Source organism: Lonchura striata, chromosome 13 (genome assembly GCF_046129695.1).
Source record: "Lonchura striata isolate bLonStr1 chromosome 13, bLonStr1.mat, whole genome shotgun sequence".
NCBI classification, from domain to species: Eukaryota; Metazoa; Chordata; class Aves; order Passeriformes; family Estrildidae; genus Lonchura; species Lonchura striata.
The window spans coordinates 4540528-4568473 of record NC_134615.1 but is presented as its reverse complement, the minus strand read 5'-3'; the positions used below and the strand labels follow the sequence as shown (position 1 = coordinate 4568473).

The following is a 27946-nucleotide window of genomic DNA, read 5'->3' as shown; positions in this document are numbered from 1 at the left end:
AGAATAGAGGTGTCTTTGTTATTTCTCTAAACATGAGCTTTATTTTGAGCTGAATTACAAATGCAAATTTTCAAAAGTGCTATCCCCCAGAGTTGATAGATTCTATCCTGTCATTTACAGCAGAACTTTGCTTCATGATCTTTGAGGTAGTTCAGGACACGCTGGGAGCAAATGACAGTAAAGCTCCCTGGGCACTCCAGTCCTCCTGAAAACCTCACAGCCAGCCCAGCCTGGGCACAAAGCTTCCAGGAGTCCAGCCTGGCTCCTGCTTCGGCACCTGCAGCCCCTTCCGGGAAAGCCTGGCTTGTCATTGCGTTTCAGAGGCTATTCTGAACAAAATACTTGCCAAACCTTTGCGACATGATAATGTCCAGGTGCTGAAACCAAAGCTAAATAACCTTTCCAGAGGCTTGTCTTTGTTGTGTTTTCCAGGGGGCCTGAGGCAGTATCGTGGCTCCAACAGAAGCCTCACTTGTGATTCTTACTTAAGGTGCGGAAATCCAGCGCAATCACAAAATCATGAGGTGTTTGGGTGTGTTTACTTGTACTAAAAGGGTGTTTTTCAGGGTTAATCCCACACTTTGGTCAAGATTTCATCAACATTGTGTTGCTTAGTGCTGGCTGCCAGGATGGGACTCTCAGCACTCAGCAAAGGCAATCTCCGTGACGCACAAACCGGTGTTATCACCCCGCTCCTGCGGTTCTCCACGTGTTGTCCACTGCCCGCGGGGGTCCCCAGGATTTGCAGTTCAACGACCGGGCCCCTCAGCACCCCGAAACCCCACCACAGCTGCTGTCACTGCCCGGCGACGGCTCAGGGGCTCAGGGGCTGCGCCAGGGCCGGGCTGCGAGCGACGGCACCGGGGCGCCGGGGCCGGCCGGGCCGGGCCGAGCCGAGCGGGGCCGAGCCGAGCCGAGCCGGGCGGGGCCGAGCGGGGCCGAGCGGGGCCGAGCGGGGCCGAAGCTCCGCGCTCCGCTCCCGCCGTCGCGCGCGGGACCCCGGCGCCGCGCCACGACGTTCCCGCCCCCAACTCAGCGTCCCCGCCCGCAGCTCTCGCGAGAGTAGCCGCGCTCCCGGCATGCACCTGGCGGGCCGGGCCGGGGGGGCGCTGTGAGGGAAGATGAAGGCGGCGGCCATGTTGGGAGCCGCGGGGCGCGGGCCGTGTTGAGCGCTCCGCTGAGGGCTGTGCCGAGGGTTCCGCTGTGTGGGGAGCGGCGGCTCGGGGCGGCAGGCGGACAGCGCCTACTACGACTCAGGGTCGGGCTTGCTTGGCTGCTTGTGCCTGGCAAGGGGCCCTCGGCAGCGGCGAAGGGGTGTCCGTGACCGAGAAGCAGCGCCATGAGCGGGGGGACGCCCTACATCGGGAGCAAGATCAGCCTCATCTCCAAGGCTGAGATCCGCTATGAGGGGATCCTGTACACCATCGACACCGAGAACTCCACGGTGGCGCTGGCCAAGGGTAAGGAGCGGGCCCGGCGGGCTCGGGGAGGGGCGGGAGGGGAGCGCGGCCGCGGGACGGGACCGAGCGAGGGGCCGGGGCCGCGGCGCTCTCCGGGCGCCGAGGGGGCCCGGCGGGCGGCCCGGAGCCTGCGGGGGCCCGGCGGAGCTCGATGTGAGCCCGCTTGGTCCCGGCGGGGCGGCTGCGGGGGAGGTGGGAGCGAGAGGGGGTCTGGCTGTGGGAGCGGCGGCGCTGCCCCTGTTCCCCGCTCCGGGAAGGGACCCGCGCCGAGAGGAGCCGGGGCTGCTCACAGGTGTTCTGGTAGACTGCAAGTATGAAACCCGTGGCGGTGGAAGCGGTCCAGAGCTAGTGCGTGAAAGGCAGTAGGAGGGGGTGGCTAGAAAGAGGTTTTCTTTGCATCGTTAAGAATTTCAGATCTACAGGGTATAGGGCCGTGTATGACCGCGTTGCTCTGCATCTTAGGACGGCAGAGAGCTCGGGTCTGGAGGGAATCCTGAGTGCGGGACTACCGACAAAAGCTGAACGCAAGCTGTTAATTTTGGAGGTGTATGGTACAGTGTAGTTCGAAATGGTACGAGAATGTTACCGGTCAGAAGACACATATATGTGTGTGTGTATATATATGTATATGTACACGCACACACATCTCGAGAAAGAGAAGGGATCTTTGTGAATGTGTAAGAAAGTTAGAAAGACAGGTTTACTGAGAAGAGAGTTGTGGGCAAAAAAGAGAATTTTTGAAACTGGATGTCCGAGGGACTTCAGTGTTTCTCATGCATCATAATTCATTCTCAACGTAAAACATTAAGTCAGAACTTTTAATAACTTCTTTATAATAGATTCTGCAACACTCAGCATTCTTTTCCTTTACACGTCTTGCATCTGTGAAGTCCTTGCTAAGCAATCCAAATTCATATGTAAAAGCAGAGAGTCTGTGCAGCCATTAGGTAAGAGGAAAAATTAGTCGTTGTGTAAATGAAATATTTGGCACAGAGAGGATTCCAGAGCTCGGTTCCTGGCCGATAGGAAAGGCTTAACGCCGGTCTGTTCCGTTCTGCACAGCTGCCCTGGGTGCTGGTGCATACCATGTGTTCGCTTTCGCTGGCCTTTGTGGTTATTCTTGTTTGTGCGCTGTGTCACTTTAAGGCCTTCCCTCCTCGCAAGCAACACCCTCCCCCCGTTATTGTTTAAGAAATAGGTTACTCTGTTTTGTAAGTTGCGATACGTGGGCTTTCAAACACCTGACAGTGGCTTTGGTAACAAGCTTGCACACTTCACTTAAGGGGCAGTTAGCTTTCACTTTGTGATTTTCACTTACTTCTAAAGTTGCCTTTAGGTTGAATTGCCTGGCTGGAGTTGCGTTATCTACTTTGAAAGGACAGCGGATTTTGGTTTATACAAGTAAAAGCTGGATATTGTGATTAAGAATAAATGTTCAGAAATTCCAGTTGCATGCTGTGATTGTTAAGGTTTGTGCAAAAGCACATAGAAAAAGAATCCTATCCTTGAGGACCTTGTGATAGTCTTGTCCAAAATTAGACTGATTTAGTGCTGACCAAGGCAATTTTGCATGACTTCTCAAGAGTGGTTAAGTCATGTTGTGGTGTATCTGCCAGAGTGTACATATTTAAGGTAGATCAAACTACATTTACAAGTCTAATCTACTGTCTTCTCATAGCTCTCATCAGTAATGTAAATCTAAACTATTAAATTTACTTTAATAAAACTTGGCTGAGTTAGCTGAAAAATGTGCATTTTGTAGTAGTGTTATGATTCAGAAGAGAATAAACCAGTATTTCTAGATCACATGGAACCAAAAATCTTGAGATTAACGTGGAGCTGCTAACAACCATATGGTTTCTGTCCTTAATGAGCAGAATGCTCAACTCAGGAGTACTCAGGTTTCTGCAGGTTTAGGCCATTGAATGTATATGATAGTGTATATATGTAAGGTGGCAGGTGTGCTTAAAATTATTGGCCAGGTCTGTTTGTGAAAGAAGCAGAACTTGTACTCTAGCTGTGAATATGTTGATCAGGTAATAGTTACCTCTTCTTCTTGTGCTGAATCCAGAGTCAAACCAGAACTGTTTAGTGTGACTCTTGACCACAATTGTAATTTTTTTTTTTTTTTTGCCAGAGAGCAAAAAATAACCCCAAAAGACTTGATGCTTTCAGATGCTGAGTAGTGTAGTGTGTGTGACATGACTGTTCCCTGAATTGAATGCAGGGACCCTTAGCATTATTTGTATTCTAACTGAAGATGCTGAAATGGTGACATGAAGTGCAAAAGTAGAGGTAGGGTCTGTTCTTGAATAACTACAGATTTGCCCAACCATAGGATTTGTGTGGGCTAAATCAAAGTCAGAGATTAATCTCATGAAGTTGTATTCATGGAATGCTTTCATTCATCTTAAATTGTTGAGGGTTTCAGACAGAAATGAGATTTCTAGGTTGCCAGCACAGACTGTAGTGCTTCCTTACTGGGGCAATCTGCTCTAGTTCTCTAATCAGCATTTTGTTTACAACCTGGTGATCTTTTCACTAAGTGAAACTTGTGGCCTCTGTCTCACATTTAGAGAAAGATAAGAACTGTTAAATATTGAGCATAACATTTTTAATCTAAACTGGAGTCTGATAAAGTGAAGTGATGCATCCTTTCACAAAGTGTGTAAGTGTATAGTTATTTAAATAGCAGGGGAAACACCCATCTATAATGGATTCCAAGCACTAAGCAGGCTGTGCAGATATTTGAGGTTCTTAAATTTTATTGGTGCATATGTTTTCTTTGGATCAATAGCTTTTCAGAGACAGTGTCTGGAATCAAAACCCACTCACCTATTGTCAAGTCTCAAGTTAAAATAACTTGAAATATCCTTCTAGTTCATTGTTCTAGTTAACACTTAGTTTTTTAAAAATTCATTATCTTTTTTTTAAACATTAGGCCCAAACAGTTTAAGATGAGTTTGCAAGCTATGGTTATTTAGTTTTCTTGCTGGAAAATGATTGCTGCTCTACCTGGGGCATTTACAGAATAATCAGAGTGCTTGATCTTAAATGTTGTGGCATTAAAAAGGAGATGTGATCTTTCATATTAGTTATACACAATGCTTTTCTATTTCAAGGCGCTGATTTAGAGAGAGTTGTTTTTAATGCAGGTAAGTTGTGTCAGAACAACCATATTGTGTCAGAAAAAGCTTTGTTCTTTCAACAACAGGGAATCCTTAGGAAAGTGAGTATAAAAACCAGAATTATATATTGTTTCTGCTATAATGCATCAGTTCTCACTTAGCAACTCTTGGACCTCACTTAGCATTTGGGACCATGATAATTGATAGATACTAATGAAATAGCTTTTGGTTATTTTACGTGGTTAAACTTCTGACATTTTCAGCCATCTGTGATAGTGTTGTCCATGGTATAATGACACATCCAAAGGAAAATTTCCCTTTCAGACTTCTACAGAACATTATTTGCAGGTGAAAGACTTAAAAGTGCAGACAGAGGAAAGTTGAAATCCTGAGCTTGAGCTCTTTTGGGGGTGGGAGCAGGAAAGGGGAGGGTTAAATTTCTATCAGTTGTTTAGGAAAGTATTATTTAGTCAGTTAAGTAACATGCTCCTTGGATGTCTTGAAGGTTAGGGCCTGTGTGCCAAACCAAACTTGGGCACAATATGTCACAGCAGAAAAATTCCTCTTGTCAAAGCCTGCTCCATCTCCCTGCAAGTAAGGGAATGCAGGCTGAGGTAATTGTTCTGGAGGAATGAGCTGCTGTGGTGTGCAGGCGTCGCAGCATGCTTGCAGTGAAAGGCTGTGATGTTTGGAGAGGTGGCAGTTGAAATGACTTGTTCAGCTGTGGTGGTCTCCTTTTAGTAGTCATGCTCCTCCTGGTGCCTCAGGAGCAGGGAGGAGCTGCTTTCTGTGTGAGGAGTGTCAGTGCTGTGCCCAGACTGAACTCCCTGGTTGCAGGAATTCACCTTGTGGGGGAGCAGAGTCCCCTTGCTAGAGGAGTCAGGACTCTCACTTCTGATTAACATTCTAGTTAGTTTCCCTGTGTTAATCAACAAGTAATCTATTAACTGACAGGGAAAGTTGCAATATTGCCATTGAATGCTACAGTAGTATAATTTGGTAATGTACAATATCATATAGTTGTGATATCACATTTAAAATCTGTACAAAAATTTGTTCACAGCACTTTAATATGAAGCTGGTGGAATTACTTGGGCACAAGTATACAGATTAATAGGCTCAAGAGAGTTAGTTATTTTAGCTAGCTACTGACTTGTGTGTATTTACACTGACAAAAAATAAGTTTGCTTTTAACATGTACTGCTTGTCCTTTTGTTTGCAAGTCCTTAAGCCAGTTTAGATCTTTCAAAAACAACAGAAAAAAACCAATCCTGAAATAGAAAAGGTAAAATGAATAGATTTAATGCAGTTGTAACATTGTCTTCCACAAGACAATATTTCTGTGCTTATTTTAATTTCATCTCACTCTTCAGTATTTTGGTCTATATGAGCTACGGCACCTTGTTCTAGAGCAAGGAGATAGTCTGAGGGAATTCCCTAAGAGTCAGAGCTGGACAGAGCTCTAAGCCTGCTGCTGCTCCAATACCTTATGCTTTTGATACTCTGGCAACTTAGTATTTCTGAGTATGAGAAAACATGGTAAAAGCTGTTTCTTTTTAAAATCCTGCTATACTGGCCACTTCTGATACTAGACTTCATACTTTCATGAGCTCAGATTGTGTTAAATCCTAACATAAGCGATGAAAACGGAAACTGTCAAGGCAAGTATGCCTTTGCAATATACAAAAAGTACTTTCAACTCCTTAACACTACCCTGAAGGACCTGATTGGGGTGGACTCGTTAAGCAGCCCTTCCGAAGATCACCGCCCTCGCAGTTCTGGTTCCTGCTTTGAAAGGAAGTTGGACTTGGAGTGGTTATATTGGTTGCTTGTGGTGAGAGAGCAAGTCTGAACTGCAAATCAGGGGACTTAGCTTACCCCTCTCCAGCAGAGCAAATCTTCATTGGATGAAATTGTGTTTGTATTTTGCAGAAGGCTGTGATAAAACCAGTTTGATTTGGGGCAGGGGAGAAGTAAAGGAAGAGTTAAACTTCAGTAGCAAACTTTAGTAACAAGTCTTGATATGTTTTATTGTTAAACCATTGGCAACCCTATCAGTGTCTTGAGTTAGACTGCATAGACAGTTGAATCTGTTAAAGATGAATTCTAAATTTTGGCACTGAAAAACTTCTTTTTGATGTTATGGTAATTTCACAGTGTGGAGAAAGACATTGTTTTTGAACATACACTAAAATCCCTTTACTTCTTTCAGCGCGTCAGTAGATGAAAGTCTGGTGGTTCCCTTTTTTTATTGGTTTAGAGTGGAGAAAGGTAATTGCTAGGTGTTAGAACTATTCCTATATGTGTCATGGGGCATTAGTATTAATATTAAAATACTTGCCTGTGTAGTGTGGCTCTGACTTAAGAGAAATACTTTTAAAGCATGTTTCTTCCACAGTTCATCAGATTTTCATTTCCATGTAAAGGCAAGATGAACCCCGCCAACTTACTACCCTTTCCCTGTGGTGTTGCTATAGAGTAGTTTCTTTGCATTATAGAGAGAGTAATCCTTTGGTAACTTACTGATCATACTCTGGCCATTTTTGTGCACCTTTGTAGAGAAAATGGCTCCTAGAGAAACCGCTTCAATGTGGGACAGAGAGAAGCAGTACAAAATCAGCTTTGGTTTTACTTACCGAGGCAGTAGGTCAAATGTTGGCATGAAAGTCCAAGATAATTTATTAGTTATCTGATAAATAGAGTATAAGATGGCCAGAAAGTGAGAGTTGATCCATGGTCAAGATTGTGAAATAGAAGAGCCTGGTGAATAAAAAGCAATGGAATGAATTGACCCAGGAATTCAGATGACCCACTGATAATGTTATTAAGCTACTGTGCATTACTTTAATTTCTGCAAATTCTTAAGCTCCAGACACTTTTTTTTTCTGTAGAGGAAAAGAAGACAGATTCCTTTCCTAACAAGGACTGACATTAACTGAACACTGTGTGCCTTTTTACATTGCTCACACTTTGTAGTACCATTCAGAGCAGACTTTCAGATGCACAGAAACAGAAAAGATAATGAAAGTCAGCTCACTAGATGATACATGAACAAAATAATTGTAACTACTTAATGTTATTTTTCTTTGTAGTGTGGGCATGATCTCTCTACCTCTGAATTATGCTTCTTAAAAAGATTTTAATACCTGACTGTTAAGCTCTGTTTATGCAGTATCACAAGAAGCAACAGTGATGGAAGATGGCTGGTGCAGCCTGAGAAATGACTCAGTATCATTTATACATCTCTACAGGAGACTGCTTTTCTTGACTAATGATTCTATGGCTGCAAATAAGTGCCTAATTATGTCTCCAAAATGTTGATGCATCTGAAAATGGAGGGAAATCTAATTCTGGTAAATTAAAGCAAAATACGGTTTCTTTTTCCTTGGCATAACCTGTACCTTGCAAAGCAAACAAACACTTTTTAAAAAGCTGGAGCAAAAACAGTCATGAGGGATTGTTAAAGCTGCTACAAGTTGATGAGATTGTGATTGAATCTGACTATCATGATGTTGGGGGTCTGTTATTTTGTTCTCTCTGGTTTCAATCCATTGTTTATAGTTTTTGCTTACATAACTAGCCCTTGAAGACAAATCTCTTCTTCAGTTATTTGTTTTATTTGATACTCACCCAGGGTTGGCTGTCTAAGGGTGGGGCAAAAGTTTCTGAGAGGGCAGTGACCATCAAGTGATGGCATCCATGTACAGTGGTAGTGATTATATGTAGTGCAAAAGGAAGAGCTCGATTGCCTCATTGCTGTGCAGTGAAAACGCTGTTGGAATTCATTCATACAAGGAATTTAATGTCTTGGTATGGTGCACACTAGGAAGATAGTTATGCCCCAGTGAGTTTACTTAATTTGGCAGAGATCATATGACATGAGCATTGCACCAGCAAGAAGAAGGCATTTTGCTTAGGGAACATTTTATATACATACCACAGAATTCTTGTTGTTTTATTAAATTTTGAATCTGTTGAGAAATTAACATTTGGTAATTTTTAATATTCCAGATTTTAGTAGTATTAGTGTATTTTTCCTGTTTTGCAAATACAGAATAGGACATACGTAAACTCATGTGTTCCTTGATTCCATAGGATTGACTTACCAGCCAAAAAAACCTGCCTTGCTGCTTCTCCTTACCCTCACAAAACAGTTGAAATATTTAGCATGTAATTAATAGCATAAGTGATGTCTCAGTCTTTTGGCTTGGGTTTTAACTCAAATTTTTTTAGCTTAAATTATTGCTTGTCTGAGGAGAGTTGATAATGATAAAGAATATGATGCCTATTCAATAAGCATTTTTCTCTCAATTAAATTTTATTCTTTTTATTTGAAGCTGTTGGTCTGCAGTATGATTGAAACCCTTTTGTTGAATGTGGGATGTTTCATTTCTTTCCTCCCTTCCCCCCGTGCAGTTCGCTCCTTTGGTACAGAAGACAGACCAACGGACAGACCCATCCCGCCTCGCGATGAGGTCTTCGAGTACATCATATTCCGTGGCAGCGACATTAAAGACCTGACTGTCTGTGAGCCACCAAAACCTCAGTGCTCCTTGCCACAGGACCCTGCTATTGTTCAGGTAAGTCAAAACAGAGCTGTCAATAATTGTTGCTGAAGAAGTAACTTGCTAGCTTAAGTGCTCTCTGGCTGAGTGTTTAAAAACTAGTGTTCATCACTGTAAGGTTCACAATCCAATGTGAAGAGCTCTGGAAGGATTTTCTCCTTTCAGTCTTCAACTGTGAAAATGAATGTTGAAATCTAACTCTAGCACAGTGCACTACATACCAAAGCTGCTGTCATTTCAAAACCAATTAATGAACTTTTGGAGGTCTTGATGCCCTTTTTGAAAGGGATTTGGCTTACGACACATGGTTCTTCAGAAGATCAGACTTGGTATAAATTAAATGGAGTAGATGCTGAAATATCTCCAGATAATTAGTGGCTTTTGTTTGCTTGTTCGTTTTATTTTTGTTTTAATGTTCAACAGCTTTTGCTAACTCTTACTTTAAAGTGTTTCATCTAGCTATGTTTTTAAAGAGGCTTCATACTATAAGGCAGTTACTTGAATAGTGAGTACTGGGTTTCTGAGGGGAAAGAAATTTACAGCTAGAAGCTTTCAGATTTAATTAGTCTGTCATTTTGTAGTAAACAGACCGATAAATAATTTTCTCAGAAATTTGTTGGCTCTTTGAGTGGGCTTACGGAATATCTTAAAATTATCCCTGAGAGCAAGAGGAAATCTGTTGCTTCAAATGGATATCAATAATCCCATGTAATACAATTCATCTGCTTTATCTATTCTATAGGATAAAATTCTTGAACTTCTTATGATGTGCCCTTGCATTTCTCCAAGGAATTTTATTAAATTTGCTGAAATCCCTCTGTCAGTTGTAGTGAAGAACGGTGAAGTTGCATTACTGTGAACCCCAATTAAAGTGATAGCCTCAGCCTCCTCCAGTATGCTTGGGTGTCTTTTTGTACCTGTGGGGTTTGAAACTTCAAGGAAAAAGATAGGACACTTCCTAAATTTGTCAACAAAGCTTGTATGTGTGTGTTGGACAAGAGAGTCCGGTGTCTGAGGTTATAGGGAAAAGATTGCAAAGTTTTGTGTTCTGTTTCTCCAGGTCTGTGATGGTGGAAGGGTAGAAGTGCTTTCTAAGCTGTGCATATTGTAAAAATGTTTATTTTAGAGTCTCTACATGTCTAACCTCATAGATCTATTTCCTAATTTTGGTGTAGATATGAATTTTTGCTAGCGTGTTGTGTTTTGTCTTTAGTCTTCACTAGGATCTTCAACTTCATCTTCGTTCCAGTCTGTGGGGTCCTATGGTCCTTTTGGCAGGATGCCTGCATACAGTCAGTTCAGCCCGAGCCCGCTGGTGGGGCAGCAGTTTGGCACTGTGGGAGTTGGTAGGTTCACTTTGGTTACCTGGTGTTTTCCTGGGAGTGAAGCTCTCTGTGTGCAGACAGTAATCACTGCTTAGAATTTCATCTGTGTCTTATCCTAAGGCAGATTCAAAGTCTTCCATCTCTGTTAGTTCTGCAGTTTAGCTCCAAAGTAGAGAGTTCTTCATAGTTTTTGCATTTTAAATCAAAATAATGGATTGAGATCTAAACACCTATCTCTGAGGGACCAGTACTCATTATATTTCACAAGTGGTAGAGGCAGCCCCTCCAGAAGCCCCATAGCTGTGCCATTGGGTTGACCAGGTGCTGTGTACCTTAACTAAGGATTTGGATTATTCAGCAACCATGTGCCAGTGCAATCCTCCAGCTGTTTGTGAGGTGCTAGCTAGGTAGGAAATAGATGCTGGAAGTATTTGTGAGCTGCATGGGCTAGTTGCTCCTTTAGGCTGCACATTCTCTCTGAGACTCACCAACCAACTTTACTTCATCCCTGAGAGTTCATTTCACAGTTTGGTTTTTCTCATAGGAACTTACAGTCTCATAACTGTTCCAGCAGCAGTGTTACTCCTAGTACTGAAAATGTTAGCCATGCAAAAGAAAGGCTGTAGAATTGACTGTAATTTTATATCAATTAGTAAGATGTGGCAGTCATATTTTTGCTGAAAATATCTTAAGTGGAAATATATACCAATAACATGCATGGCTCTGTAAGATGACTGTGTTTTGTTAATACTTGCGATGGTGAAGCTAGAAGTGCTCTTTTATTTTTCATTTTACATTAAAAAAGTCAACATATTAGTCTATGTGCATACATCTGTTAGATTAAACTAAAACTCTATGGGAAGGGCAGACTTACGTGTACTTTCGAATAACTGCCTAATAAAGCTTCACTAATCATTTAGTGCTAATTTTAACAAAAGTCTAAACCAGATTTTACAACTATATTATTTGTTTCAAAGCAGGAGCCTCTTTAACATCTTTTGGAACAGACTCTTCAGGCAGTGCTAACATGTCCCAAAGCACTGCAGTTGGTTCTGCGTTTACAACAGATGCAAGATCACTAAAAACACAGATGTCTCAAGGTAAAATCTTTTTTAGTGACTTCAGTCTTTTTTGATGAGTTGTGTCCATGTGGTTTTGGTGGTTGCTAGAAATGCCAACCAAACAGCTGAATTCTCTCATGAAAACACTTGGTATTAAACCCAGGAAACACTGAGAGGCTTTATGTTTGCTCTTTAAACGTGTTTTCTCTCCATCTTGGAGTGCTGCAGGTAGTAATCCATGTATTGTTACCCTTAAAGCACCTGTTCTGAGAAGTAGGGCTTAATTAAGTGAAATAGTGTTAGCAGATACACATGGAAATTCAGTATTTAGTTTTCTTAATAACATGGCAGAACTGCAAATACTTCATACTGAGTGAAATGGGAAGTCCATCAGCTTAAATGCAAATGTTGTTAACATTGCTCCTTAAAAACCCAAACCCCATTATTTCCTGCTCTTCCACTCTTCCTTGCTGTCAAAGTGTGTGTGCTGAGATATAATCCTAATGCTGTTTTTAAATTATGCAGTCATGTTAAAAGGCAAAACACTTAGAGCAAACAGGTTTTTTTCCTAAATTCCAGGTGAGATTTGCATACTCATTAGGAGTGTTTCTAGGACCAGTTGAGTGGGTTGCCAAAAAATAGGTTCTACTTTGTTGGATTACTTCAAGGGGTAAAAATATGCTGAGGATTTCTTTGTTGAAATAGAAGTTTGGTTTTCTGCAGTTAAAGCCTTACGATTTGTGGACATGTATGACTTACGCTCCAGGTGAGCATACTTTCTGCCACAACATTTCCTGGGGTTTTCTGAGTGTTTGCTTTTAGAAATATTTTTTGTCTTTGTCAATTGCAAGTATGGTATGGTTGGATTTATTGTTTTGTTCATGAGCTTTTGTGGGTTTGGTTTATTTTTTGTTTTCCTTTTGTTTTGTAATGAAACAGAACCTTGTTCTTTTACTTACTGGGACTTGAGTATTATTCTAATTTCTTAATAGATTTACCTATTTGATGTTGTAAACTCGTCTGGCTGCATCAATGGCTCCATTGTGGAGGTGCTTCTGCCTGCAGCCCCTCGTGCTGCTGTGTGAGCAGTGCTGTGTGGGGCAGCTCCCACAGCTCCTTCCCCGCCCTGAGCCCAGCCCGTGCCGCTGTCCTGGCACGGGCAGGGATCCTGCAGCAGCGCCCGAGCAGCGTCACAGCTGCCTTTGGGAGCAGCCTCTTCCCACTTGGCATCCCAGGGAGGCGGAAGGAGCATTTTTACCTCCAATCAATGCCAAAGTTTGATACCACAGCTAAATGTACGTTGTTAATGGGTTGGTAGGGATTGGGTGTCTTATCCGTTATTTCTTTTTAGACTGAGGGAAGGGGCATTCCAAAACATCCTTTATTCTGAATTAGTACTCTGAATTAGTGGATCTGATGGTGCAGAATTTTTTTTTGAACACAGCTGTCTTGACTGCCAAAGGAGATAAACCTGTCAGTCTAGATTGGTTGAGATCTGTAACTCACCTCTGTAGATGAGAACTAACCCTGTGGGGTTTGGTTTTATTTTTTCCCCAGGTCGTTCAAGCCCTCAGATGGACCATTTGAGAAGGAGTCCCACCATGGAACAAGCTGTACAAACAGCTTCAGCCCACCTGCCCACTCCAGCACCAGTTGGGAGGAGGAGTCCTGTACAAACCAGACCTTTGGTGTCTGCAAGCCAAAAATCCCTAGAGAGCCAAGAGCACAGACGAGGTAGCTTTGCATAGTTTTCATACAGCTTAATTCCTTCCATACACATACAAAGTGCCCTTTTAAAGGGTAGTGCATAGGAATTTTCCTGCTGTCTTATTGCTAGGCTGGCCAGCAGAGACCTGGATTAGATACATATTTATTTTTAAATTTAAGTATATATTCTAAATTCCTTTTTTTAAATTTTATTATTTAAACATGTTCCTTACATTTATAGGTTTGGATTTTTTAAAAATCTGAATTATATATACAGAAGTATGATCAAACTATCTAATTGGATAAACAAATCATGTTTTTATTTCCAACTTTAGCTGAAGCACACAAGGTTTCAAGATCAGAAAATGAACTCAGAAATGAAAACAAACGACAAATTGGTAAATCATGTTTTGAGAAATAGCTATAATTGCTTTCAGACCAATAAGTTTTTTTAAAATTTTCTAAAATACATAAATTATTTCACATTCTGCTTTGAGAAGGTAACAACTTTGCATTGAGCCAGAAGAAGACAAGCAAATTAAGTCAGCATTAAAGAGAAAAATCTTTTCTTGTTGTTTTATACTTAAGCAATCAATTTAAATAAAGATATAAATCAAGTATATGTTTCTATAATGGCTTTATAAACATAATAGTATGAAATAAAAGCCTTTCTAGAAAAATATTTGACTGAAAAGCCACTAATATTTTAACTTGTCATTAAAAGCTTTTGGAAGACTTCTAGAGAGTCTTTTAACACACAAATTTAGTACTGTTATGCTTTCTGTGTCACTGTCATTGTTACTGTGAGTGAATTTACAAATTACAAGCTGCTCTGATGGCACTTTAAACAACAGACATTTTCTTCCTGCATTTCTGAAGTCCCAACCTGTTACTCCAGGAATTGGAAAGTAAACCAAAAACAAAACACCCTCCACCATCCTCAGAGAAAAGCCAGTCCACAAAGCAAAACCAAACAAAATTTCCCTCTTTTCAGTTCCAGGTGCACCTGCAGTACGGAGAGGCCGTGGAGGTCACAGAGGGGGCCGAGGAAGATTTGGTATTAGGAGGGATGTTCCAATGAAGTTTGAGAAGGACTTCGACTTTGAAAGTGCAAATGCGCAATTCAATAAGGAGGAAATTGATAGAGAATTTCATAATAAACTTAAATTAAAAGGTAAAACAATTTTGATTTGAGCCTGGAAAAACTGTGTCTTGCTGTTTTGACCCTTCCTTGGAGAACAACTCTTGAAAGGCATATAGTATTAAGTCTTGTTTGCAGTCATTAAAAAATAAATTCAAAAACAAATTAATAAGTAATCATATGTTAATTGAATACTTGGGTCACTGTTTGAGTTTTTAACGAATTTTAACTAGCAGATATCATCTGTGAAGTTCTAACAAGTCTCTTAAATATGCAGATTGCTTACCCAGAAGTCCAAATTATGTTTATTACTTTAAAGTTCTATAAAGGATGCAATAAAAGAAAATTCATGTTTTAGGTTTTCAATTATTAAGCCAAAATTATAATGTCAATCATAGACCAAAAGCAAAGGAGTTTGGGATCAGAACTTCATTGTAGTACGTAGGAGAGCTTGTTTGAAAGGGTCTAGCATTTCCTTGCTTTTATCCTTTTCCAGAGGAACACAGGAGTAGTTAAAAACCATGCTGCCAGCATTCATTTTCTAGCAGGCTTCTGTTTTGATTACCTCATTCTCTTGTGACCAGCCACCTGTTTGTTACACTGCTGCTACTATTTTTGGACAAAATTGCTGTAGGTTAATACAGTGAGTTCCCCATTTCAGTGAATGATTGGCTAAAAGCTGGGAAACAAAAGGTGGGAATAAATGGCCAGATTTCAGTGTAGAGTAGAAACACCAGTTGCGTCCCAGAAGATCTGCCTTCTGGTGCTCACCTGTCTTTTTGGATCATTTTTCAATCAGTTGATGGTGTGCTGTTGATACTTTTTTTTCAGTATAATAAAGCGAAAAGGGAGCACTAACCATAAATAGCTATAGAAATGTTTGTGAGTGTGGTAGTTCTTGTGTGTGGTGTGGAAAGATTCAGCTGGTTATCTTGAAGTTTATGCACAGCATCATGGAATTTAAGGTGTAGACATTTAGAAATGAGATTTGAAGATAGTAATAGCTGCCAGAACTGTCAGCATCGTTTTCAGTACCAGTTAAAACACCGAATTGAACTTGAGACAATATTAGGAAGTAAATATATTATAAAGTCAGTATGCTTGTCCTGCTTCTCAAAGGAGATGACAGCAAAACCAGAAGACAAAGGACAACAGGGATGTACAAAACCATGGGATGGCTTTTAGGAGGATTCACTGAATCAGGCTCTTAAGCCCAGGAAGGAGGTAGCTGAAGACAGAAGAAAATAGATGGGTATCAAGTCTGTTCTGCTGCAGGGTTTTTTGGTAACTAAACCCACAGGAAGCATAGAAACCTCCAGACAGCAATACATCCTAATTTACATGTCAAATTATTTGATTTCCACATTAAATTATTTTTGTAGCATTCAGTATAGTTCCTCTCTGATTGGGAATAACTTAACAGTGCTGGTTTTTAAGACTTCTGTTTACTTTTTATTTTCCAGAAGATAAACTTGAGAAACCAGAGAAGCCTGTAAACGGAGAAGACAAAGGTGATTCAGGTGTTGATACCCAAAATAGCGAAGGGAATGCTGATGAGGAAGATCCACTTGGACCCAATTGCTACTATGACAAAACCAAATCCTTTTTTGATAACATTTCCTGTGATGACAATAGGTATGGCCTGCAAGGAGAAGCTTGTTAGTCTGCTTTATGCATGTTTATATCATAATGTCAGTGGTACTCATTACAATCAACTCTGAATCAAAGGTGATTAGAGCTTATTTTCACATGCAGCTGCCAAAAATAAAATGGAAATAAGAAGCACAAAATTTCTTTGTGGGCAGGTGCAATACGGTCATAGGAAGGTATTTTAAGTGTTTTAGAGCCATGCTTTTAGAATTTAATGCACAGGCTCTAGTGCATAAGAGTAAAGTATATACTAAGATTTACTAAGATGTGGAGGGGTTTGTTTGTTTTGCTTTGCTGCTAAATTAACACTTCAGTTAAAACAATTATGACCCTGCTGTGGTAATGGTTTCTAAGCAGATTATATAACTGTCTCAGCCAGTAGTGTTGTTCAAATGGGCAGATAGCATTTCAGGAAAATTAAAGCTTATCTTTTGCTGCTGCCTTTTTATTAGACACGATGATGTGGATTGCTGACCTATTTTGACTTGCAGGAGGGGAGGGGGAGTTGGTTGTACTCAGAGCCAGATAAACTAACATCTGTAACTGTAAACTGTTTCTTGCTTCAAATGATACTGTGTGCAGAGGCTGCAGAGTGTTCTTTTCAATATGGCAAACTCTTAGAGCGTTATTAATATCTAACTAATGACTCTGTACCATATTCCTTCTTGATGAGTCCAGTGAGCTGTGGCAGACACCTGGGTTCTTGTGGAAGGGATACTGTGGAGATTTGCCCCGTGATTGATGTATCGTTTTTAACCTCACGGGCTTTTGGCGGCTCTCCCTTCCTTCCCAAGCGTTTCTCAGCGATCCGTGTTTGTGCTGCAGGGAGCGGCGACCCACCTGGGCCGAGGAGCGGCGGCTGAACGCCGAGACCTTCGGCATCCCCCTGCGCCCCAACCGCGGCCGCGGCGGCTACAGGGGCAGGGGCGTCATCGGCTTCCGAGGGGGCCGAGGCCGGGGCGGCGGCCGGGGCGGCTTCACCGCCCCCCGCGGCTTCCGCGGCGGCTTCCGAGGGGGCCGTGGAGGCAGGGAGTTCGCTGACTTCGAATATAGGGTAAGCTGCACTGCGTGCTACTCTGACCCAATCCTCTGTTCTGGGAAAGGAGTGGTCAGGATCTCCTGCTTTGACATTTGATGCTCAACTAGAGCTTCTTGAGCGGTATTTTGCAGGGGCTCTGACTACCTTTTTGAAAGTCCGTTAATGCTGAAATTTTAGTTACGTGGTATCATTTTACTATTAAGAACCAAAACAAAAACTGCTTTTTGTCACATGCCCTTGAGTAGCTATTTGATAGCTGGCACTGGGGAGAAGAAAAAGAAGGGGAAAAAAATTCAACAGATTGAATGCATGTGTTAGAGCTGTAACTTGCAAGCATTTTTCCAAGCAATATTGTAAAATATAAAGAATGAGAACGAATAATTTAACTTGCTTCCATTGTGCAACAAACTTCTGAATTGTTCAAGAATGAGCTGGCACAAATCTTATAGACTGGTGTACTGGTTAGGATCAGTAATAAAGACAGCTATCCAGATTGGTTCAGATAAACTAGGCTTTTAGAGTTCTGACTGGGACAGAACAACAACTTCTGCTAGTTTACTGCATGAGCAGTTAGAGTTTTGCAAACAAGAATCTCTGATTTTTTTTTAATAGAAATTTTAATTTTTTTTAATGAAAAAAATGGGGGTACGTAACAGCACATTTCTCTCTGTAGTGAGACATCCCTCAGCTGTTCCATGATTAGTTTTTAACAGTTAGTCTTATGACTTTAAGAAACTTTGGGTAGCTGAACGTGAATGGAAATGAGGGATTGAAGATCAGCAGTTTGAATTTCTGAACAAGAGTTTTGCTGCCTTCCAGTTGAGTAGGAGGTGGTGCAAGGGCTGAGGATTTGTGCTGTGCTTTGTATTTGGAGTGATGAGCTGCTCTACTCAGTGCCAGACTGAGGGGGTTTGACTAGATGCCAACCTGATCTCCTCTGGAGGTCTCCTTTCTGCTGCAGGACACGGGGAGCAGCCAGCACAGCACAGCTGCTCCCAGGGCTGTTGCCCAGATTAGTTTGTAGGGTTTGTTTTGCAAAATGAATTTTAACAGTGTGCTTTTGTTTCCTCTAGAAAGACAACAAAGTTGCTGCGTAGTCTACAAGAAAGCTACAAACCAGGTGAACGTCTAGATCTTCTTGAATCAGAGAATTAGTTTTGATCTCTGCAAAGAATGAAGTTAATTTGCTGTATACTTGTCACCAGCACTGGGATTTAACTATTTAATTTCAAAGGGGTGTAATGCAGTTACTTTTGAGAAATGGCCATCTTTGAAAACAGTAAGCATTAAATATATTTGAGACAGAAGGATAAGTAATTTCTTATGTATAGTTAATTATAAGCAGTACTTCGATGGAGTTTTAAGTATTTTTTCATCACTGAAAGGATTTTTCTTATTACTAAACTGTATTTGATAATTGCTTCAAGTTGTAAGGACAATGGTATGCAGAAGGCCGTCGATACTGTGAGTGTTTTGACCCACCGAAGGTTGTTTTTTGGAAATCCTGTAAAATCCCTTTTGAGGTAGTTGTTCTTGTATCAACTAGGGTGCTGGACAGTAGAAAACTTGCTTTGTCAGTCAGATATGTACACACAGTAAATACTGTTTCTTAGGCAAAGGAAAGTTTTTATATAGTTGTAAAATTCCATTATATCCCATTGCCAAAGAAACATTACAAACTTTGTATAGCTGTATAAAAAGCAACTAATTTTTTAAAGAATAAACATTTTTAAGTCGGTAAACATACTGTTATTGCAGAAAGTTGATATGCTGAAGAACACTGAATTAGTTGGGTTTTTTTTCTTTAGCAGCTTTTCAGCTTAAATGTTTGATTTTATATTTGGATTATAATGAAGTTTTGAAAATGTTCTTCCATTACACAAAACTGGATACACGCTTCACTGCTCTTGCAAGAATTTGATTGTGTAGTTTCTGGCATATCACAGGATTTGACCAAGTTAAGGAGATATTTTCAAAAAAAGGAGACAAGGAATTTTCATATGTCAAGATTTGCAATTAATTTTATTTAGTGAGAAATATTAACTTTTTTTAATAAAGGACCAGGCACATGAGTTGGTGATTCTCTTGGAATGCCTGGGATAAAAGTCTGTCTCCATTTATCATTTCTTGAAAAGTTAACTTTGTTGTAATACCTGTAGACATGAGCAATTTAAAGAATTCTTAGTGTTTGAAGTTGTTTGCATTTTGATAGACCGTAGCTTGGAGACATTGAGACTCTGGTTCTAACACCACGAAGTCACAAATGACAGTACGGACTTTTTGCCAATTCTGGATAACTAGTTGCAACTTTCTGATATGCTGAAATAGAAACCTGGTCATTTGTGTCTGTGTATGTATATGAAGGCCACAGGAATAAAGGGATCCAAAGATTACATCACTTTGATCTAATTTGATGATTTTTTTTTTTTAACTTCAGAATGTTCAGTGGTGATAAAGATGTGAAAAACTGCACTGTTGAAAAATTGGAATATTTAAAAGTGGTTGATAGAATCTTAATTTTATAACTTTTGTATAGCACTACAAGGAAGTATTTTGTAATTGGTTTCCTTATTAAGGTCAAGTATTTGACAGCTGTAGAAGTTAGATAACATTGTTTAGTAATGTTTTTGCATGTTTTAACAACTGCCTTTTGGGATCCACAAGTCACGATTCTGAACACCTGTTGAGATTTTTGACCGTAGAGGCAAGTGCTGTCCTGTTGCAATAACTCTTTACTGTCCGAGGTGTTCCAGCTGTAAATACCCGGGCCGGGATCCGCGGGCTGGGGGCAACCCCTTCGTAGCCGCGTCCCGGCCGGCCAGGCTTTCTGTTTTTTATTCTAAACCAGAATAAACTGTTGGTACCAGCGCTGGGCGGCCGCTGTTTGTTGCGCGGGCCGGGCGGGGCGGGGCGCGCGGCTCCCGGCGGGGGCGGGCCCGCGCGTGCGCGCGGCGGGGGCGGGCCCGCGCCCTCAGCCGCGCCGCCATGTCCGTGGCGTTCGTGCCCGAGCGGCTGCGCGGCACGGCCGAGGTGAACCAGGACACGCTGCAGCGGGTGAGCCACGCCGGGCTGGGACGGGACGGGACGGCCGGGGCGGGTGGTGACCGTGCTGTTTGCCGCAGCTGCTGGAGGAGAACGACCAGCTGATCCGCTGCATTGTGGAGTACCAGAACAAGGGCCGCGCCACCGACTGCGTGCAGTGAGTGACCGACGTGGGCGGGCGGGGCGGAGCGCTGGGGCCCAGCTGCGGCAGCGGGGGTGAAAGGCGGCTCCCGCTCCTGGGGCTTTCCTGCTGCTACCAGGGAAATGCGTCTGGGTTTACAAAGGGCTTTCCCCAGAATCGTTTCCAGAGACGTGTAAAGCACGGACGGAGCCTGCCGCCTCGGTCAGGGTGTTCGCTCAGCGCTGGTGTGGCGGCCGCTCTGCCGTCCCTGCCGTGTGCGGCACACCGAGCCTGTCGCAGCCTGACGGCGGCGGCGCCGCAGCTGCTCGGGGCAGCCCGACGGGCACCTCGCTCCTCTCCTGCTCCGCTGCCCTTCTGCGGCTCTCAGGGCTGCGGGCTCAATGTCCACTTCCCATCGGACTTGGGTGGTCGCACACGCTCGACTACCGAGTGCAGCTCAGCGCTCTATATCGGGCTTCAGAATAAGAACACTAAATTTCCCCTGATTTATTATTCTAGTTTGCTTTTTTTTCCCTAACTGCAAATACTGATCAGAGTATACGAGTGGAAGAATGGGTAGTTGTCCAGAAAAGAACGTCTCCCAGATGCTGTGTTTCCTCCTTTCATAGGTACCAGCATATCCTGCACAGGAACCTCATTTATTTAGCTACAATTGCTGATGCCACTCCGCCCAGGACGCAGAAGCCTGTAGACTGACTGCAATACCTGGACATGAGCAGTGCTGCTTTCAGAGACTGTAGAAATAGTTTAGAGTCCCACTTTGAAAGCCAAGAAAGTGGGTTTGAAAAAAGCAGGTAAAAAGTGATTCATACTTCTGTGTTTAAAATGTGAACGTAGTTACTCAGTGTAGTATTAGGCCAGCTTTTCCCCTGTTACTGTAACTAACACAGCTTAAGAATGATAATTAGCACATTCCCTTTTCCCTCTGAAAAACTCCAGTGTACTTCTGGGAATAGCCTGGTTGTGAAGACAGCACTAAAGGAAGCAGAGCCCATTTCATGAGTAAGGTTCTATAATAACAAGGTAAATGTTACTCTAGGTGACTCCTACCTCCAACATGATGAAGTGAGGCATATGTTCCATATATAAAAGCAGTAGACTCTTGTATCCTGTATCAGAACAATTGTGCTAAATAAACTGAAGATGTTCATGTTCTAGTATATTCTGAATTAATATACTACATGAAAAAAAAAAGCTACTCCATGCTTTAGTTCAAACAGAAATGTTAACTTTCCAAGGACTGGTAGGACTGCCACACCACTCGGCAATTATGTGTAAGGCAGAAACCAAGCCATTATTTTAGAAGCTTTTGCCCAAGTTTACTAAGGCTTTTTCTCCATGTTTGAAATGCTCTGTAAACAAGTCAATTCTTGCAAAATCAGAATGGGTTCATGTGCTTCCTGGGTACTGTCAGCACTGCTGGCCAGCTGCATGCATGTGTGCTCCTATCCACTAAGGAAGAAAGCAGCTTTGCACACCCTGCATACAGCATTCCAGTGCCACAATTAACACACACTCACCTCATAGCCCTGATCACAGCAGGGAGGGGGACAGAGTTTACTACCATCAAAGTTACTGACGCTCTGATTTCTAAAAATGTGATTTTGGCAATGCTTACCTGTGCTACTGGTTCAGAGACGCTGGTGAGGCATTGTCTGTACCACATTCTTCTGTGACATCACTTGAGAAAGCAGCTTTAAAGATTGGACTGTGCATGAAGTTCATTTTTATATGATAGAGTCAGTAAGTAGGCAGTTGACAATTTTCAAACTGTTAAATAATCCCATGTTAATGTAATAAGATCTTTGTTTACAAACTGAAGTTACAGTTTAAGGTGCTGCTCATTTTCAGCAAGGTGCATATTTTAAACAGGTATGACCTATTAAATGTATATCTTTAATAAAGCAAATAGTCTACTTTTACAGAAGCTTTAAAATACAAACTGTACAGTTCCAGTTCAGAAGCATTAGCTATTCACAAGAAGCACTGCAATAAGGGTAAGTTAACTAAGCACCAAACCCTTGCACTTGGCAGTGTAAGTGAAGTTTAAGGGCAAGACTCATTTGCCAAGTGCAACAATTCTTAAAATTGCCAGTGTTCAGAACAATCGGAAGCAAAGGACAGAGTAGCACCCACGTGGTCAAAATGCAGACAAACTTTCTTTGTTTTCACAATTCACTTATGTAGGTCCAGAAACTTGCCAGCATTTGTAGTTATGAATAAACTGCAAAAACTATAGCAATCATTTTGGCACTTATTAGAAAAAAAGGTCAAAATTAAGTTGATTTCATTAACTTCCATTTTCGTCTTAGTATGAATAACCAAGTAAGTACAGCCAAATTTGGGATTTAATATTAGGTCTAAACAACAAGATTTAGGAAACTCAAAACCATTCATGAAGTTAAATAACCACTAACGTTTTCAGTGGAAGGTTTTCAAAATTATAGTAGTACAGACCATTAACAATTTACAGACAGAAGCCACACTGATTGTGCAAAGCACATTACTGTAAAAAGTCTATGTACAGCAAACAAATCTTTGTAAACATGGTAAGTATGAAGTTTCAGAAAACATGGTGACAATATCATAAATACAGGCAACATTGGCATCCTCAAACAGCACAAAAGGTAACAATTTGGGCCTGCAAATAGAGCCCGTCACCCTACAAACAAAAAAGGTGGATGGGTTTTAAATACCCAAATGTTTAATAGTTTTAGTGTTGTGTATACTTTTTATTTATATATATATATATATATATAGTATTTATTTTTTTGGTATCTTCAGATATAGATGTACTTAGTTTGTAAAACCAAAACCAAAAAATGTGCTTTATCTTCATTGAAAAATTATGTAGTTAGAACTAATAACCCATTTTACTAGTAGTTAACGTATTAGAATGATATGACTTAAGAAAAATACAAAAATAAGATTAATACTGTCAAAACTCTTATACCAGAAAATACTGTGGTTTTTAGACTCTTTCAAAGATGAAATATGAAAATTTAAATAAGCTCTAACTATATAAAGAATCTTCTGTAATCTCAATTCATATACAGTGGGATAGGTATACATATATTTACCACTGTTCTTGAATTTATAAGCACCAGTCACTCGCCCCGATCCACTTTGGTTGGAAGATTATTCCTAATTCCACAGGTTCACTTATTGGCACATACTGACTGCAAATAATTACTTTATCCTTAAAAAAAAAATAATGTTCTTTTAACTAACTGCTACCCCACATTTCAGTTTTAGTATCTTCTGAGCCAGCTCACAATTTTTAATCAACTGTAGCATCTGAAATAAGACTTTAAATAAATGCAAGTAGTCTCTTAGCCTTTGCTTTCACAAACTGTGGGAGCACCGTGTGGATAATGCCTTTGGCCAAATGCAGCCACAGGACACAGGTGTGTGAGAACCAGGGTCCCGCTGCCCACACAGGTGTGTGAGAACCAGGGCCCCGCTGCCCACACAGGTGTGTGAGAACCAGGGCCCCGCTGCCCACACAGGTGTGTGAGAACCAGGGTCCCGCTGCCCACACAGGTGTGTGAGAACCAGGGTCCCGCTGCCCACACAGGTGTGTGAGAACCAGGGTCCCGCTGCCCACACAGGTGCCATCTATGTCAAGCAGCTCAGGTAATGTTGAAGACACAAGGCTGAGTGGTTCTGCTGATCCTACAGTAAGGAAACTGCCACAAAACTCAGTTTTGCAGCTGTTTCTGCAGCAGTTCCCAGATGAACTCACTTGTGTAGCACAGGAAAAGCTGCTGTTGCACTTCATTTTAAAAAAGCTGCCCACAGGCTGTAATGGAGAATACGAAGGTTCTACAGCTTGTCCTTTATAAATTTAAACACAGTGTTGAGCAAAGTGACCACTATATATTTGCTTCAACATATTCAATGTGTTTCAGTAAGATGTTTTAACTATAAATCTATATGAAAGATAGCTATAAAATACAGTGTTTCTTGTATGGTAGTCCTTCAGCAGTTCTTTTTAGAAAAAAAAAAAATGTCTTGAAAGTAAAGGCAACTACACATTTTAAAAGCATTTCTACATCACAGTTTTGGGCTGTTTCATGTACACCAAACATATTGGCCATTTTTGCTCAGCACTGTAACTCAGAATCCGAGAGTTTGTCTATGTCACCCAAACCCCCTCAATCCCACACCAAGAGAGAAACAGGATATAGCCAACACAGCACTGTGAATCAAAGTAACGTAATTTTCATTTGGCCCTGTGCTGCATTTTCCAGTACAAAGAGCAGTTAGTACTGGTGCAGGTAAGATGGTCTGCGTTCGTGCTTTACTGGGAACGATTTAAAGCCCTTGTTCATCTGTTTGTGCTGGGAAGCCTGTTGGGATTGCTGCTGCTGCTGCGCGTAGGCGAAGCTGGAGGGGAGGCCGGCTGCCGGGGCGCAGTCGCTGGCCCACATGGGCGACTGGAGCATCTGCATGGTGTCGCTCCACTGGCTCACGGAGCTGCTCATGGGGTACAGGGCCGCGCTCTGGCTGGGCAGCGTGCTCGGCACCGAGGATGTGTGCTGCCACGGGGCCTTGGGAGGCCAGGTTTTGGTCTTGTTATCCTGAAAACACAAAATGAGTTGGGGGTGCTTCGATTTAATAACAGAATGCTGCTTTTTGGAGACAATACTTAACACACCTTATCACCTCCTTGAGATATTTTCACAAGATTAGTTTATTATTTGAAAGCCAAACTGATGCATACTGGTAACACTCTCAATTCTTAAACCTGTTAAAAAACATTTGCTTCAGCTTGATGCACAGTGGCCTCACTGAAAGGGAAAAAGCAAATTATTTCCACTTTTAGTACAGTAAGCTTGGTGACTGACAAAAGCATCTCATGCTACTTGAGTGCAGATGGTTTAGCTTTTCACTGAAGTAAACAATCTGGAGATACAGATGCTTTTCCAGCTGACTGCCTCACTTAGCCCCACCCCAAATGCCAGCAGAAGGGACCAAGCAACGCCACGCTGAGCTCACCTGACTGCGGTCATCTGCTGCAGAGAGGAGCGGGGGCGATGGCAGCGTGCTGGGTTCCTGTTCACCACTGCTGTGTTTTCTGCCCAGAAGGAGAGAGACATTTACTTTTTGGTTTTAAATGAGTCACCCTCAATCTGCCACTGGCACAGATCAGGCAGCCTACAGTACTGTTTTCACAAACATCCAGCTTAATGTACTTTTTATACAGCACAGGTAAAAGCAACAATACAGAAACTGTCAGGGACATGACAACACAGTGGTTCTTGGAGCTACAGCTTCAACATTTTTGTAGAGGTGAAAGGAAGCTGGGATAGACTTTTGCTCACATTCAAGAAATTTGCCAGAAATTGTGGTTTTTCTTCTGTTACCTACTCTTGTGGCTAGGCTTCTTTTGGATTTTTAAAGTATCTTTTCTGAAATAACCTTCTATGTAAGATAAAATACCAGTTGAGGAAGTGAAACATCTGCTGAAGCACAGTAATTTTTAATGAAGAAAAATGTTCTACCTTCAGCTTAAATTTGTGATCTAACACCTAGTTATCAAATAGAAATCTTTGACCACATGTGCATTCTGGAAGGTTTTTTTCCTTGGGTTTGTTTTTGTTTTGGGGTTTTTCTTCCTAGTTTTTTGTTTTGGTTGGTTGGTTTTTTTAGGAGGAGTGATTAAGGGCATGGGTTTGCATTAAAGCAGAATCTTTTATTTCATCCTTTTTGGAAAAAACCCAATCATCATGCTCCAGTGAGGCTCCCATAGGTAAGCAGCCCTTCGCGGGTCACCCTTCTACCTCCTCTTACTGCCCAGCTTTAGCTCTGGTGTGTTGTCAGGCCCTCGCCAACAGAACGCTGTTCTTCCTGCAGGTAACAGGAGACAGTAGTACTGTTACTTCAGCTGAGGTTTTGGTCAATGAAGCACCTCTTTGGAAACTTTCTTCTGCTCTTTAGAGCACTTACATAAACCACAGGCTTTTCTTGCACCATCATCAGTCTCCAGCTATCTGCTGGCTTGGCGTGTTAAGTCAGCCTTATGTGTCTGTTTTCCTTCCCTGCTGCTTTTTTTTAAAAAATACTCCTTTTTCTTTGACTGTTTATGAGATGGCTCTTTCCCATTAATTTCAATTTAACATTCATTGAAGCTCAATTTTTGTTCCCTCCCTATGAAGTCTTGGCTAAGTGTAAAGATTCAGAAAGTAGCTACTCTTATTCCACTCTGATAATACATACAAAAATAGCTCTCCAGGTAGAAACTGTGAGAAACTGCCATTTTTTTTTAATTCACCAAAAAGCAGACAATCTTGTATCTATATACTGACTCCAAATTATTCTGTGACTCCGAACATATATTTGGCCACTTATTTAATTTTTAGAAAAGACTGAAAAATAGTTTGAGAGAACAATTCCCGACTGGAATTGGGTTGGTATTCGTGCTTCATCTTGGGCCTTTTGTTACTATTGTTCTAACTACCCTCTGCTGTGCAATCACTGAGGTTCCAAAGACACCGAGCCTCCAGCCCTTTAGAAAAGCAGAATTGCTGTAATTCACACTACTGATAGCTGGAAATCCTGGCTTAGTTTTTCCATTACTGAAATTATTCACAAAGGCAGTTTGGCCTTCTCTTCCTGCTGTGAGAAACAGAGGATTAAGCAGGCATGTCTTTCCCACTCCCAGAACGGCTGCAGCAGCCAAGGTGAGAAGTCCACACCAGGGCAGTGGCAGCTTCTCCCCAGTGCCACGGGCTGCAGCTGAGGCCAGGGAAGACACCCAAAGGCACCCAAACCCACCATGTCAGGCCCAGCTGCAGCCAGGCACTCCACAAAACCACTGAGGATCTCATGAAGCCCCAGGAAGTGGCATCCAAAGGAGACTCTCATGGAAGAGGGAAAGCATCAGATCTTTCCTAGACCTTCAGTGAACAGCTGGCTGTTTGCACAGTGCTGGTTTGTACAAGGAGAAAGCTGCTAATACAGCTGACTTCCCCGGAATCCCCCGGTCCACATCACCAGTGTAGTATCCACAAAACTAGTACCTTCTTCACAAACTCATGGTTGTGGAGACTTGTCTCATTGGCAAGAATTTCCTTGGTCTGGCTACTCAAATGAAATTACATATAAACAAAAAGAATCTTACAAAGTGGTCTGTTTCTATTAATTTTGCTCACCTCCTCTGCTTTACAGCAGCAACAAGGTCTGGCCCTGAGAACATGGAGAACAAACTGTCTCCGTTAGCTGAGGAGGTCTCATCACTTGAGCTGGCAGAGTCTCCTTGAGTACCAGACCAGCTGTTTGTCACATCACTGCAAGACAGAAAGTTGTATTGGTCCTCGTATTTACAGTGCCTGGCCCAGACTGTGTGCCACAGTTGTGCTGAATCTTTGTCACAGGTGATACCTCAGAGCAGAACATTTCAGTACTTGGTAAAATGTGTCAGTAATACTTTTGCTAGTTCTGACTGGTCACATTAACTGCTCTGTCTGTTACAGCCTCTTTATATATCTTTAACTACAATAATTATATAAATTAGAACTACCTCTCCTGGTCAGGAAGGAGAAACAAGTGATGCTTGGTTTTGGAATCACTAAGTACTTGACTTTCACTGCAAAACTGAGCTAGAACACATATCCATCCTACTCTTCTACACTAGAGACTCACAGCTCTTACATTATGGACAAATGGACAGAGAATCTTGAA

General features: G+C 41.9%; 3 protein-coding genes across 10 annotated transcripts in view; 2 read left to right on the top strand and 1 right to left on the bottom strand.

Annotated features, from left to right (window-relative positions):
- The first annotated feature begins 1083 nt into the window (after nucleotides 1–1083).
- LSM14A (LSM14A mRNA processing body assembly factor) lies at nucleotides 1084–19944 on the top strand. 7 transcript variants are annotated; one of them, XM_077786259.1, is made up of 10 exons: nucleotides 1084–1460; nucleotides 9005–9168; nucleotides 10367–10499; nucleotides 11459–11578; nucleotides 13097–13273; nucleotides 13582–13644; nucleotides 14241–14420; nucleotides 15851–16022; nucleotides 16863–17091; nucleotides 18150–19944. In XM_077786259.1, exons 1-10 carry the CDS (start codon nucleotides 1340–1342, stop codon nucleotides 18171–18173), a joined length of 1383 nt encoding a protein of 460 aa, XP_077642385.1. In that variant the 5' UTR covers nucleotides 1084–1339; the 3' UTR covers nucleotides 18174–19944. The 7 variants fall into 7 exon arrangements, with proteins under 7 accessions (XP_077642385.1, XP_021392376.1, XP_021392375.1 ...); XM_021536701.2 differs by having other exon boundaries at nucleotides 11456–11578; nucleotides 18154–19944; XM_021536700.2 differs by having other exon boundaries at nucleotides 11456–11578.
- A 72-nt stretch (nucleotides 19945–20016) lies between these two features.
- SS18L2 (SS18 like 2) lies at nucleotides 20017–21420 on the top strand. The gene is made up of 3 exons (XM_021536704.1): nucleotides 20017–20130; nucleotides 20199–20275; nucleotides 20869–21420. The coding sequence occupies exons 1-3, from the start codon at nucleotides 20062–20064 to the stop codon at nucleotides 20954–20956; spliced, it is 234 nt and encodes a 77-aa protein (XP_021392379.1). The 5' UTR covers nucleotides 20017–20061; the 3' UTR covers nucleotides 20957–21420.
- A 2686-nt stretch (nucleotides 21421–24106) lies between these two features.
- GARRE1 (granule associated Rac and RHOG effector 1) overlaps nucleotides 24107–27946 on the bottom strand; it is a 58596-nt gene continuing 54756 nt past the window's right edge. Inside the window, exons 12-14 of one of the 2 annotated variants that reach the window (XM_021536702.3) lie at nucleotides 27418–27552; nucleotides 25262–25340; nucleotides 24107–24843 (exon numbers count right to left, since the gene is read on the bottom strand). In XM_021536702.3, coding sequence (XP_021392377.1) covers nucleotides 24526–24843; nucleotides 25262–25340; nucleotides 27418–27552 — 532 coding nt within the window. In that variant the 3' untranslated portion in view covers nucleotides 24107–24525. The remainder of the gene's footprint in view (nucleotides 24844–25261; nucleotides 25341–27417; nucleotides 27553–27946) is intronic. The other variant, XM_021536703.3, reaches the window with a different exon arrangement.

What these genes read in the sequence shown, in the direction of transcription:
- LSM14A (XM_021536701.2), top strand. Translation starts at nt 1,340, where the DNA reads ATGAGCGGGGGGACGCCCTACATCGGGAGCAAGATCAGCCTCATCTCC. An exon ending in GTTTGGCACTGTGGGAGTTG is followed by an intron (nt 10,500 to 11,455) that starts GTAGGTTCACTT and finishes TTTGTTTCAAAG; the next exon opens with CAGGAGCCTCTTTAACATCT. An exon ending in TAATAAACTTAAATTAAAAG is followed by an intron (nt 14,421 to 15,850) that starts GTAAAACAATTT and finishes TTTATTTTCCAG; the next exon opens with AAGATAAACTTGAGAAACCA.
- SS18L2 (XM_021536704.1), top strand. Translation starts at nt 20,062, where the DNA reads ATGTCCGTGGCGTTCGTGCCCGAGCGGCTGCGCGGCACGGCCGAGGTG. An exon ending in ACCAGGACACGCTGCAGCGG is followed by an intron (nt 20,131 to 20,198) that starts GTGAGCCACGCC and finishes TGTTTGCCGCAG; the next exon opens with CTGCTGGAGGAGAACGACCA. An exon ending in CGCGCCACCGACTGCGTGCA is followed by an intron (nt 20,276 to 20,868) that starts GTGAGTGACCGA and finishes CTCCTTTCATAG; the next exon opens with GTACCAGCATATCCTGCACA.